Below are 12,101 nucleotides of genomic sequence, written 5' to 3'. Positions count from 1 at the left end.
AATGATAGGATCAGGAGTTTCTTATTATAATAGGAAATTTATCCAAAGCCAAACAAAAAGGATTTATATTTTTTGTCAAAGTACAGTTGAAGAGTGAAAGTACAATTAATTAATTTTCTCAAGAGTGATTGAAAAAAATATTATTGATGCAAATGAGGATATTATAGTTAATGTGATGGCTTTGTGTTATGAAATATGGTGCACTAGAAATAAAAAATGTTTTGAAGGGACTGAAATTGATGTGGCTGCCACTGTACAAAAGACACAAAGATCCATTGTTAATTTTAATAGTGCTCGTATAATGTTGATGGAAATGTTAAATGGAGGTCCTAACTTACCCATATCTGATGTTCACTAGACACCCCCTGTTAGTGGTTGCTATAAGCCAAATGTTGACGCAACATGTCCGATAGAGGGGGGTAAATGGGGTATTAGTGTTGTTGTGAGAAATAATGAAGGTGTTGTCATTGCTGCTAGTGGCAAGTCTTTTCATTACTAGATTCAGAGGTAGTAGAAGCTTTAGCTATGCGGAAGGGGTTGAAATTTGCAAAAGACATGCCTTTTTTGAATCTTATAGCGGAATCTGATGATTCCAATGTGGTATAGGCGTCGAACACTCATCAACAATATCTCGACCATGTTGGATCTATTATTGGAGATTGCATTAATTTTAATATTTTTTTTCGTAGTTTAAGTTTCTTGCATGTTAGGCGTGATGCTAACCAAGCTGCCCATTATTTAACTCAATACCCTATTCATAATCCAGAGTGTATATAGATCAAGAGACACCACCTTATATTTCTGCAGTCTTGACTTCTGATTTATTAATGAACTTATTAATGAAATTCTCTTTAACTTAAAAAAAAGAAAAAGAAAATCATCTCAATGGAAAATACTAGTTTATTTACCCCTAAAAGCAAAAAGAAAGGAACACTTTTTTTTTCATAACATAATAAGACTTTTATCCAAAGCCAAACAGAAAGAAATTTTATCATATCATATATTTATAAAAGATATCTCATAATCTAAAGAATAACAGTACAATTAAGTTTTTATAGTATTTCGCGTTTGGCACGTGGAGCTTATCTTCCAATTAAAAAAATATATGTGGTAGAGCGTGGATACATTATCTTCCATCTATAAATACCATTGGCTTTCTCCTACTACTCCAAGCTTCATTCTCTACTACTACATCAAATATCTAGTGTTAATTTGTTTGATAAAAAAGAGTAAGCAAAGATGTTTGGCATCTTAAACAACAAGGGCCAAAAAATCAAGGGGACTGTGGTGTTGATGCCCAAAAATGTTTTGGATTTCAATGCCATAACGTCCGTCGGTAAAGGCGGTGTTATTGACACCGCCGGAAATATCATCGGAGGAGTCACCGGCATTGTTGGCGGAGTTGTGGACACTGCCACTGCTTTCTTAGGCCGTAACGTCTCTATGCAGTTGATAAGTGCTACTAAGACTGATGGTTTGTTCTCTACATCTTCAAATTTTCAAACTATTACAAAAGAAAAAAGAAAAAAATTAACCGTGACATAATTATTAACCAATATTCAATATACTAGCTAGATAAATGACCAAAAAATTAGTAATAATTAACCGTGAATACTATCATGCAAAAATTATTCTATCCATTAACTTCCCAGTCAAGAATAATTTTTTCACTAATTGAAGAAAAACAAGTGGCAGATATGTGATGTACTTAATTTCTTTTTGGTCTTGAAATATGTGAATTTGACAATATATATACTATAGTACTATATTATATACAAGTGTCCCTTTTCTAGTGATTATGTTTAAATTATGGGCTCGTTTTTAATTTTGTAGCAAATGGAAAGGGTCTAGTTGGAAAGGAAACATTTTTGAGCAAACATCTTCCTCAGTTACCAACTTTGGGAGCAAGACAAGATGCATTCAGTATTTTCTTTGAATATGATGCTAATTTTGGAATTCCTGGAGCATTTTACATAAGAAATTATACACAAGCTGAGTTTTTCCTTGTTAGTGTGACTCTTGAAGATATTCCTAACCGTGAATCGGTTCAGTTTATTTGTAACTCATGGGTCTACAACTTCAAAAGTTACAAAAAAGACCGCATCTTCTTCACCAATGATGTAAGCTTTAGATTTTAAATTAAGGATTAAATATGTTTATATGATTGTAGGAGAGTTTAGGAAACTTATATTTTTTACCTAAAAAAAAATTACACATTTCTTGATAAATTATAAAAATATTGGTTTCAAAATATTATGTGTAAATATCATTAGGTAAATGAGAAAATAAAATAAAAAATTTAATTTGTTACAGACGTATCTTCCAAGTCAAACACCGGCTCCATTAAATCATTATAGAGAAGAAGAGTTGCAGACTCTAAGAGGAGATGGAACTGGAGAGCGCAAAGAATCGGATAGGGTTTATGATTATGATGTTTATAATGATTTGGGAAATCCAGATGGTGGTGACGCACTTGTCCGACCAGTCCTTGGGGGATCTAGCACTTATCCCTACCCTCGCAGGGTTAGAAGTGGTAGAAAACCAACCAGAAAAGGTTAGTTTACAACCGTATAGCGGTTAGTGAATTTAATGTGTCCATTTTGTAGGAACGTTCTAATTGGTTTTATGTTATTTTTATTCTTAACAGATCCTAAGAGTGAGAAACCGGGTGTGATTTATGTTCCAAGAGATGAAAATTTTGGTCATTTGAAGTCATCTGACTTCCTTATGTATGGAATAAAATCACTGTCTCAAAATGTCATACCTTTGTTTAAATCAGTGATTTTTGACCTCAATTTCACACCAAATGAGTTCGATAGCTTCGATGAAGTACGTGATCTTTTCGAAGGTGGAATTAAGCTTCCTACAGATATACTTAGTCAAATTAGTCCCTTACCAGCCCTTAAAGAAATCTTTCGCACCGATGGTGAACAAGTCCTCAAGTTTCCACCACCTCATGTAATCAAAGGTACCTCGTTCATCCAAATCGATTCAATTATAGCTAACAAGTTCCTTTCATGCATATATTAGCAGCTTGTATACTCTATTAGTATCATGCATTTTTGAATTAATCCAATTTGACAATTATTTTGAGCAGTTAGCAAGTCTGCATGGATGACTGATGAAGAATTTGGAAGAGAGATGGTTGCTGGTGTAAATCCTAATGTGATTCGCCTTCTTCAAGTAAGTACCAAATGTATTCTTAGTATCTGCTAAAATATGTATTTTGTTGTCAATAGCCCAATGCTTATATATTTCTATGCAATTATTCTTTGATATGCCAGGAGTTTCCACCAAAAAGCACACTAGATACCACTGTCTATGGTGATCAAAATAGTACAATAACAAAAGAACACTTAGAGACTAACCTTGGTGAAATCACAGTAGAAGAGGTAATGATAAAAATATGTTCAAATTAAAAGTCATTGGCTTTTACATAAAACAAATTTATGAAATAATGTGATTGAAATTAAATTTTTGGAACAGGCACTTAATGGAAAGAGATTATTCCTCTTAGATTACCATGATGCATTCATGCCATATTTGGAGAGGATAAACATAAATGCAAAGGCTTATGCCACAAGAACAATCTTGTTCTTGAAAGATGATGGGACCTTGAAACCAATAGCAATTGAATTAAGTTTGCCACACTCAAATGGGGTCCAATATGGTTCTGAAAGCAAAGTATACTTGCCTGCTGACCAAGGTGTTGAAAGTACAATTTGGCTATTGGCAAAGGCTCATGTCATTGTAAATGACTCATGCTATCATCAACTCATGAGCCATTGGTATGAACTATTCTTAGTCATATCTAAAAAATAACTTTAGTATATACATTGTATGACATGATTATTAATATAAAAAATGGGGTTGCAGGTTAAATACTCATGCAGTGGTTGAACCATTCATCATAGCAACAAATAGGCATCTAAGTGTTCTTCACCCAATTAATAAACTTTTATTTCCTCATTTCCGTGATACAATAAATATCAATGGACTTGCTCGACAATCTCTAATCAATGCTGGTGGCATTATAGAGCAAACATTTTTGCCAGGACCAAATTCAGTCGAGATTTCTTCAATAGTTTACAAGGATTGGGTTTTCACCGACCAAGCATTACCAGCTGATCTTATCAAGAGGTATTTTTCGACCACGATTTAGACCATCTAATTTCAATGAATATAGATTAAGATTCCAAGTCAATACTGGAAACAATAATCTTGTCTTCTTGATTCAGGGGACTAGCTGTTGAGGACCCGTCTTCCCCCCATGGACTTCGTCTTGTGTTAGAAGACTACCCTTATGCTGTTGATGGACTAGAAATATGGGATGCTATTAAGGCATGGGTCCAAGACTATGTCTCCTTATATTATCCAACAGATGAAGTAGTGCAAAAGGACACTGAACTACAAACTTGGTGGAAGGAAGCTGTAGAAAAGGGTCATGGTGACTTGAAAGACAAGCCATGGTGGCCTAAGATGCAAACACTTCAAGACTTGGTTCAATCTTGCTCCATTATCATATGGACTGCTTCAGCTCTTCATGCAGCAGTTAACTTTGGACAATATCCTTATGGAGGATATATCCTGAACCGTCCAACTCTTAGTAGGAGATTCATTCCGGAGCCAGGAACTCCAGAATATGATGAGATGGTGAAAAGTCCTCAAAAGGCGTATTTGAGAACTATTACACCAAAGTTTCAGACGCTTATTGATCTTTCTGTGATTGAGATATTGTCAAGACATGCTTCTGATGAGGTGTACCTCGGAGAGAGGAATGACAAGTTTTGGACATCGGATACAAGGGCAGTACAGGCCTTCCAAAAGTTTGGAAGCAAATTATCTGAAATTGAAGGGAAAATCAACGGGAGGAACAAAGATTCTAGTTTGAAAAACCGCACTGGACCAGTTGAATTGCCCTACACTTTGCTCCTTCGTTCAAGTGAAGAAGGTTTAACTTTTAGAGGAATTCCCAACAGTATCTCTATTTAGAAAGAAAAAAAAAGTGTGTGTGGATTTCTTATCTATTGTGCGTTTTTGCTTTCCAATAACATCGATGTACATCGATGTGAATGTGATGATTGTCTGTTTATAATTGTTGTTTCTATGTGTGTACTACTATTGTATTTGGGTGTTTTCATTCGAATATAATGATGTGTTTGTTGATAGGGAAATATATCTCTTCAACACACATGAACTTGATGATTAATCTAGGACATTAGATTCTTACGGGGTTCTTAGTTAATAGGTTTACTGTTTCAAGTTTAGACTTGCAGAGCAAGAAACAAACGCGTGAAGATGAATATAAGAACAAAATGATTCGGTATAAAAATGAAGAAAAGCAACAGCAAAAAGTAAAAAGAAATGATATTATTGTTAACAAAGATACATCATTTGATCAACAACTAGTGAAATGTTTAATTTATTGAGCAGATGTATAATCTATTAGGCAAGTTTACTAAATGGAAATGAACTACTCTGCATGGAGGAGAACAAACCCCCAATTAATAGCAAAAGAAATGAATTAACTTCTATGCTTCATGTTTGCCATGTCTTTTTACTAACTTAAAGCTCCCTTTGCAAGTTTCTTTCAACCTACACATTATATTAATTGTCGAAAGGAAATTTGAAATTGATATTTTAATTGAAATCAATATAAAATTGTGGCATTTTGAAGAAAGAAGTGATACTCACATGTGAAGTAGGTATTCTACCTCGCAATCAGCGCGAGAAAGGTACTGACTACGAGAGTTGGAGATGTTGTGCTTCTGGAGGTGCCAACTGGTAATCAAGGGTTTTTGGATGGACCAGAGGTCCTTGATCGGTGTCTCCTCCCAATGTGGAGAAGAAATCGGTTCCATCCACATCCGGGGAGTGAGCTGCTATGAGATTTCGGATCATTGTGCTACTTGACCCAAAAAAAGTATTAAAGTCGACCATGATAAATGAATGATAACATAATCTTATTAAAAAAAATTCATCAATCTCACCTATAATTGATTGGTCCTAGTCTAAATGGATTGATACACATTAAAGATTTGACCTCTTTCTCTTACATATACAAAAAAAGAAAAACTCAATTAGAATAAGAGAGCTACTTTGTTTGGGTGTCCAACAGATTTTCTCCACTTAAATTATTGATCTTGTGAATACTTTCATACCTACCGTATTGTTGTTAAAATAAAAAATATCATTGTTATGATTAATTCATATTTTATATTCCACGTTTGGCACGTATGAAACAGCTTCTGATTAAAAAATTCATTGCAGCGCGTGTATGTATAATCTTCCATCTATAAATACATTGCATTCATCATAAACCAAACCAAGCTTCTTTCTCTACTCAACTACATCAAATATCTAGTCTTAATTTGTTGATCCAAAAAGAGTTAGCAAACATGTTGGGCATCTTTGACAAGGGCCAAAAAATCAAGGGCACTGTGGTGTTGATGCCCAAAAATGTTTTGGACTTCAACGCCATAACGTCCATCGGTAAAGGCGGTGTCCTCGACGCTGCCGGAAATTTGATCGGAGGAGTCACCAGCATTGTTGGTGGAGTTGTTGATACTGCCACTGCCTTCTTAGGCCGTAATGTCTCTATGCAGTTGATTAGTGCTACAAAGACTGATGGTTTGTTCTCTATCTTCAATTATTCAAGTTGTTCCAAAAATAATACTTCAATTATTCAAACTGATTCACTATCTTTCGTAATCTATCTAAACCTATAGAGAGACATATTTAACTTTATGTGTTTTTGGAATCTCCACACATTTATTCAATATGCTAGCTAACTGTCCTCGTGAGCTTAGCTCAGTTGGTAAGGACAATGCATAAATAATTTTTATATGATTTTTTCTTTTTTGATAATTGTATTCACGGTTGATTATTACTAACAACGTAATCATATAAAAATTATTATTCTCTACGTTCCATGCCAATAATATAATTTATCTTCCTATGATAATTTTAACTCTTTATCATCTGTTTTGTAGAAAAACTATTTATTATCTTATTCTACGCATTTCTTTCTCTAAAATCGATAGTTAAGAGTTTTATGGACAAAATAATAACTAATATTTTATTAAATTTTGAAGATGATAAAAAATAAAAACAAAATTTCTCTACAAAAGAAATAGTTAAAAAATATTGAGGAACCAATTAGTTTATCTTATAAGTATATCTGAGATTGTGAAAAATTCATAAACATCTGATAATGTTGATGTACAGATCTAAACTTGCAGTTCCTTATTTTTCAACATTAAGGTTGTAGATGTTTCACCGCTAAACTTTTTAGGAGAATTGTTTTTTTAAGAGAAAAAAATATGAGAATTGTTAGTACCTTAAAGTTTAGTTAGATATTAGTATTTGTATGCAAAACTAGCTAAATCAAAATTTAAATTTATTATTTATTATGAAATGACTAAATATAAAAATAAGGAAGAGAAATAAGGAAGAGAGAAAGAGAGAAGAGAGAAAGAGGGAAGAGAGAGCAACTTTCTCTTGTTTGGAATGAAGAGAAATAGGGAAGAGAGATTAAAAAGTAGTGGGACCCATCAATTTTTGGTTTCTCCTCACAATAGAGAAGAAAGGGGAGAGAGAAGACTATTCACTTTGTTGTTCCAATATTGCCCTTGCATTAAAATATTATATTCTCAATCTATTCACTTTATTGTAGGGTCATTTTAGTACTTTTATAAATAATCAACACTTCTCTCTCTTCTATTTCTCTCATCTCTCTCTTATAACAAACAACACATCAAATTTACTTTATTTCTCACATATTTCTCTCTTCTCACTCTCTCTCACCTATTTCTCTCTTCACAACTTCTCTTCCAAACCAAACACACCCATGATTAAATGACATGTAGATATTCAACCAAACTCCAATACACCTGAGCATTATTAAAATGTATATATTGTGGGAGCATAATATAAAAATAAAACAATAATATAATATTTTGGGTAAATAAGTGCTGACACGTTAGATTATATAATTGTTACCTTCCCTACCAAAAAGAATATAATTGGTACCTTGTCATTGTTTTTCCACTAATTGAACATAAACAAGTGGCAGATCATGATGTATTCATTTTCTTTATGGTCTAGATGTTCTTGAATTTGACATTAATAGACTATATTATTTACTTACAACTGTCCCTTTTTTAGTGATTATTATTAGATCACGAGATCATGTTTATAATTATTTATTGGATATTATATTCTACCAATAAAAATATTTATTTTTCGAAATAATTTTATCTCTGTTATTTTTAATTTTGTAGCAAGTGGAAAGGGACTAGTTGGAAAGGAAACATTTTTGAGCAAACATCTTCCTCAGTTACCAACTTTGGGAGCAAGACAAGATGCATTCAGTATTTTCTTTGAATATGATGCTAATTTTGGAATTCCTGGAGCATTTTACATAAGAAATTACACACAAGCTGAGTTCTTCCTTGTTAGGGTGACCCTTGAAGATATTCCTAACCGTGGAAGTGTTCAATTTGATTGTAACTCATGGGTTTACAACTTCAAAAGTTACAAAAACAATCGCATCTTCTTCACCAATGATGTAAGCTTTGAATTTTAAATTAACAAGGGTTAAATATGTTTATATGATCGTAATCCTATAAAAAAATTAATATAATAATTAATTACTAACATTTTTCATTAAAAAAATCATATGAAAAAATCACAGGCGTATCTTCCAAGTCAAACACCGGCTCCATTAAATCACTTTAGAGAAGAAGAGTTGCAGAATCTAAGAGGAGATGGAACTGGAGAACGCAAAGAATGGGATAGGATATACGATTATGATGTTTATAATGATCTCGGAAATCCAGATGGTGGCGACGCCCTTGTTCGTCCAATCCTTGGAGGATCTAGCACCCATCCATACCCTCGTAGGGTTAGAAGTGGTAGAAAACCAACTAGAAAAGGTTAGTTCACTACAAAAAATAGCCGTTAATGAAATTAATGTGTCCATTTTATAGGAACGTTCTCATTGGTTTTATGTTATATGATTCTTAACAGATCCTAAGAGTGAGAAACCGGGTGTGATTTATGTTCCAAGAGATGAAAATTTTGGTCACTTGAAGTCATCAGATTTCCTTATGTATGGAATAAAGTCATTGTCACAGGACGTCTTGCCTTTGTTACAATCTGTAATTTTTGATCTGAATTTCACCCCGAACGAGTTCGATAGCTTCGATGAAGTGCGTGGACTTTTCGAAGGTGGAATTAAGCTTCCTACAGATATACTCAGCCAAATTAGCCCCTTGCCAGCCCTTAAGGAAATCCTCCGCACAGATGGTGAACAAGCCCTTAAGTTTCCACCACCTCAAGTAATTAGAGGTACTTTATTCATCTTAATCAAACCACCTATAGTTAACATGTTCGTAACATTCACATATTATAGTATTAGCATATCAAACAACATAAAACTCGTGTTTTTTCTCAGGAGACAGTCGTAAAGTGATCATTATTGTCACATTATTTGTAAACTGATGTTTTTTAGATTAATCAAATTTCACATTATTTTCTTTATTGTTTTGTGTAGTTAGCAAGTCTGCATGGAATACTGATGAAGAATTTGGAAGAGAGATGCTTGCTGGTGTAAATCCTAATGTGATTCGTCTTCTTCAAGTAAGTACGAAATGTATTATTCTTAATGTATCGAAATATTTTGTTATCAATGTTCAAATTTTCACATATTTCTTTGTATAAATTATTTTTTGATATAACAGGAGTTCCCACCAAAAAGCACATTAGATGCCACTGTCTATGGTGATCAAAACAGTACAATAACAAAAGAACACTTAGAGACTAATCTTGGTGATATCACAGTAGAAGAGGTAATTATATCAATAAGTTTCAATTAAAAGTCATTGGCTTGTAAATAAATCAAATTTATGAAATAATGTGATTGAAATTAAATTTGTGGAACAGGCACTTAATGGAAAGAGATTATTCCTCTTAGATTACCATGATGCATTCATGCCATATTTGGAGAGGATAAATTTAAGTGCAAAAGCTTACGCTACAAGGACAATTTTGTTCTTGCAAGATGATGGGACTTTGAAGCCATTAGCCATCGAATTAAGTTTGCCACACTCAAATGGGGTCCAATATGGTGCTGAAAGCAAAGTATTCTTGCCTGCACACGAAGGTGTCGAAAGTACAATTTGGATGTTGGCAAAGGCTCATGTCATTGTAAATGACTCATGCTATCATCAACTCATGAGCCATTGGTATGAATTCTTCATAGCTATATCTACAAAATAAATTCATTCTGTTTCTATATAATACATAACCCTTGGCCGATGCAGATATAGTTACATACTCTGCATGCTACGCCTGCATTGGCCAAGAGATAATGTATGCCACGATTATTAATGAAAAAATTTATGACATTGCAGGTTGAATACTCATGCAGTGATGGAACCATTCATCATAGCAACAAATAGACATCTAAGTGTGCTTCACCCAATTTATAAGCTTTTATTCCCCCATTACCGTGACACAATAAATATCAATGGACTTGCTCGACAAGCTCTAATCAATGCTGGCGGAATTATAGAACAAACATTTTGTCCTGGACCAAATTCCATTGAGATTTCTTCTGCAGTTTACAAGAATTGGGTTTTCACTGATCAAGCATTACCAGCTGATCTTATCAAGAGGTAATTTTCCACCAAGACTCATGAGAACATATAATTTCGACAGATAAAGATCAAGATTCCCCCCCCCCCCCTAATGATAAAATGTGTTTAAATAATTTAATTCAAAAGTTCTATTAAACCATACATTCTCAAGTAAATGTATATTACTTGTAAAAAGTTATGACAAACTTGTTAATTGGTATTGATAAAAAATTGTTTGTCTGATCCAGAGGATTAGCTGTTGAGGATCCATCTTCCCCTCATGGCCTTCGTCTTGTGATAGAGGACTACCCTTATGCAGTTGATGGACTAGAAATATGGGATGCTATTAAGGCATGGGTCCAAGACTATGTCTCCTTATACTACCCAACAGACGAGGCAGTGCAAATAGACACTGAAATTCAAAAATGGTGGAAGGAAGCTGTAGAAAAGGGTCATGGTGACTTGAAAGACAAGCCATGGTGGCCAAAGATGCAAACTGTTCAAGACTTGGTTCAATCTTGCTCCATTATTATATGGACTGCTTCGGCTCTTCATGCAGCTGTTAACTTCGGACAATATCCTTACGGAGGATATATCCTGAACCGTCCAACAATTAGTAGAAGATTTATTCCGGAGCCAGGAACACCGGAATACGATGAGATGGTAAAAAGTCCTCAAAAGGCATATTTGAGAACTATTACACCAAAGTACCAAACCCTTGTTGATCTTTCTGTGATTGAGATATTGTCAAGACATGCGTCCGATGAAGTGTATCTTGGAGAGAATAATAACAAGTTTTGGACATCTGATACAAGGGCAGTTCAAGCCTTCCAAAAGTTTGGAAGCAAACTAGCTGAAATTGAAGGGAAAATTACCAAGAGGAACAATGAGTCTAGTTTGAGAAACCGCACCGGACCAGTGCAATTGCCCTACACTTTGCTCCTTCGTTCGAGCGAAGAAGGTTTAACATTCAGAGGAATTCCCAACAGTATCTCTATTTAGAAAAAAATTGTGTGTGGATTTCTTATCTATTGTGCACTTTTGCTTTCCAATAACATCAATGTGATGATTAGGTTTATGTATAATTATTGTCTCTATGTCTGCGTTACTATTACTACAACATCACTGCTGTATTTGGGAGCTCTTATTCACATATAATAAAGTGTGTTCAATTTCCACTATTGCTTTGCACTATGTATTCCACTTTCACATATGGTAAAGTGTGTTCAGTACAAAGTGTTTTGCTTAAAAAATAAAATTAAAAAGTTATATAAAGATTCATTTAATTGGTACGTAGTAAATAATATTGTTTGAAAATTATTTTAGTACTAGTTATAAACACTTGGTATATTTTTTTTTGCTTTCTGCAGTCGATCAAAAATCATCCAAGATGCTCCATCAAATGCTTTTTGTACTTGGATTTTCAACCACATATATAGTCTTCTATTCTCCTTCCCCACA

General features: G+C 33.9%; 2 protein-coding genes and 1 long non-coding RNA gene across 3 annotated transcripts; 2 read left to right on the top strand and 1 right to left on the bottom strand.

Moving 5' to 3' along the window:
• The first annotated feature begins 1,170 nt into the window (after positions 1-1,170).
• LOC146897134 (seed linoleate 9S-lipoxygenase-like) lies at positions 1,171-5,209 on the top strand. Its single transcript, XM_085738664.1, has 9 exons — positions 1,171-1,474; positions 1,834-2,120; positions 2,314-2,554; positions 2,648-2,968; positions 3,098-3,183; positions 3,285-3,392; positions 3,487-3,788; positions 3,877-4,140; positions 4,239-5,209. The coding sequence occupies exons 1-9, from the start codon at positions 1,240-1,242 to the stop codon at positions 4,990-4,992; spliced, it is 2,598 nt and encodes an 865-aa protein (XP_085594790.1). The 5' UTR covers positions 1,171-1,239; the 3' UTR covers positions 4,993-5,209.
• A 197-nt stretch (positions 5,210-5,406) lies between these two features.
• LOC146897133 (uncharacterized) lies at positions 5,407-5,831 on the bottom strand. The gene is made up of 2 exons (XR_015023938.1): positions 5,695-5,831; positions 5,407-5,595 (listed from the first exon to the last, which is right to left on the bottom strand). It is a non-coding gene; the product is annotated as an uncharacterized LOC146897133 (long non-coding RNA).
• A 496-nt stretch (positions 5,832-6,327) lies between these two features.
• On the top strand, positions 6,328-11,821 carry LOC146897132 (seed linoleate 9S-lipoxygenase-like). Its single transcript, XM_085738665.1, has 9 exons — positions 6,328-6,630; positions 8,283-8,569; positions 8,696-8,936; positions 9,031-9,351; positions 9,557-9,642; positions 9,744-9,851; positions 9,946-10,247; positions 10,416-10,679; positions 10,889-11,821. The coding sequence occupies exons 1-9, from the start codon at positions 6,399-6,401 to the stop codon at positions 11,640-11,642; spliced, it is 2,595 nt and encodes an 864-aa protein (XP_085594791.1). The 5' UTR covers positions 6,328-6,398; the 3' UTR covers positions 11,643-11,821.
• The last annotated feature ends 280 nt before the right edge of the window (positions 11,822-12,101 follow it).

The sequence above is a fragment of the Medicago sativa genome, chromosome 8 (genome assembly GCF_051527215.1).
Source record: "Medicago sativa cultivar Bolivia chromosome 8, Bolivia_mono, whole genome shotgun sequence".
Lineage (NCBI taxonomy): Eukaryota > Viridiplantae > Streptophyta > Magnoliopsida > Fabales > Fabaceae > Medicago > Medicago sativa.
The sequence above is the reverse complement of the archived record's forward strand: the minus strand, read 5'-3'. Positions and strand labels throughout refer to the sequence as shown.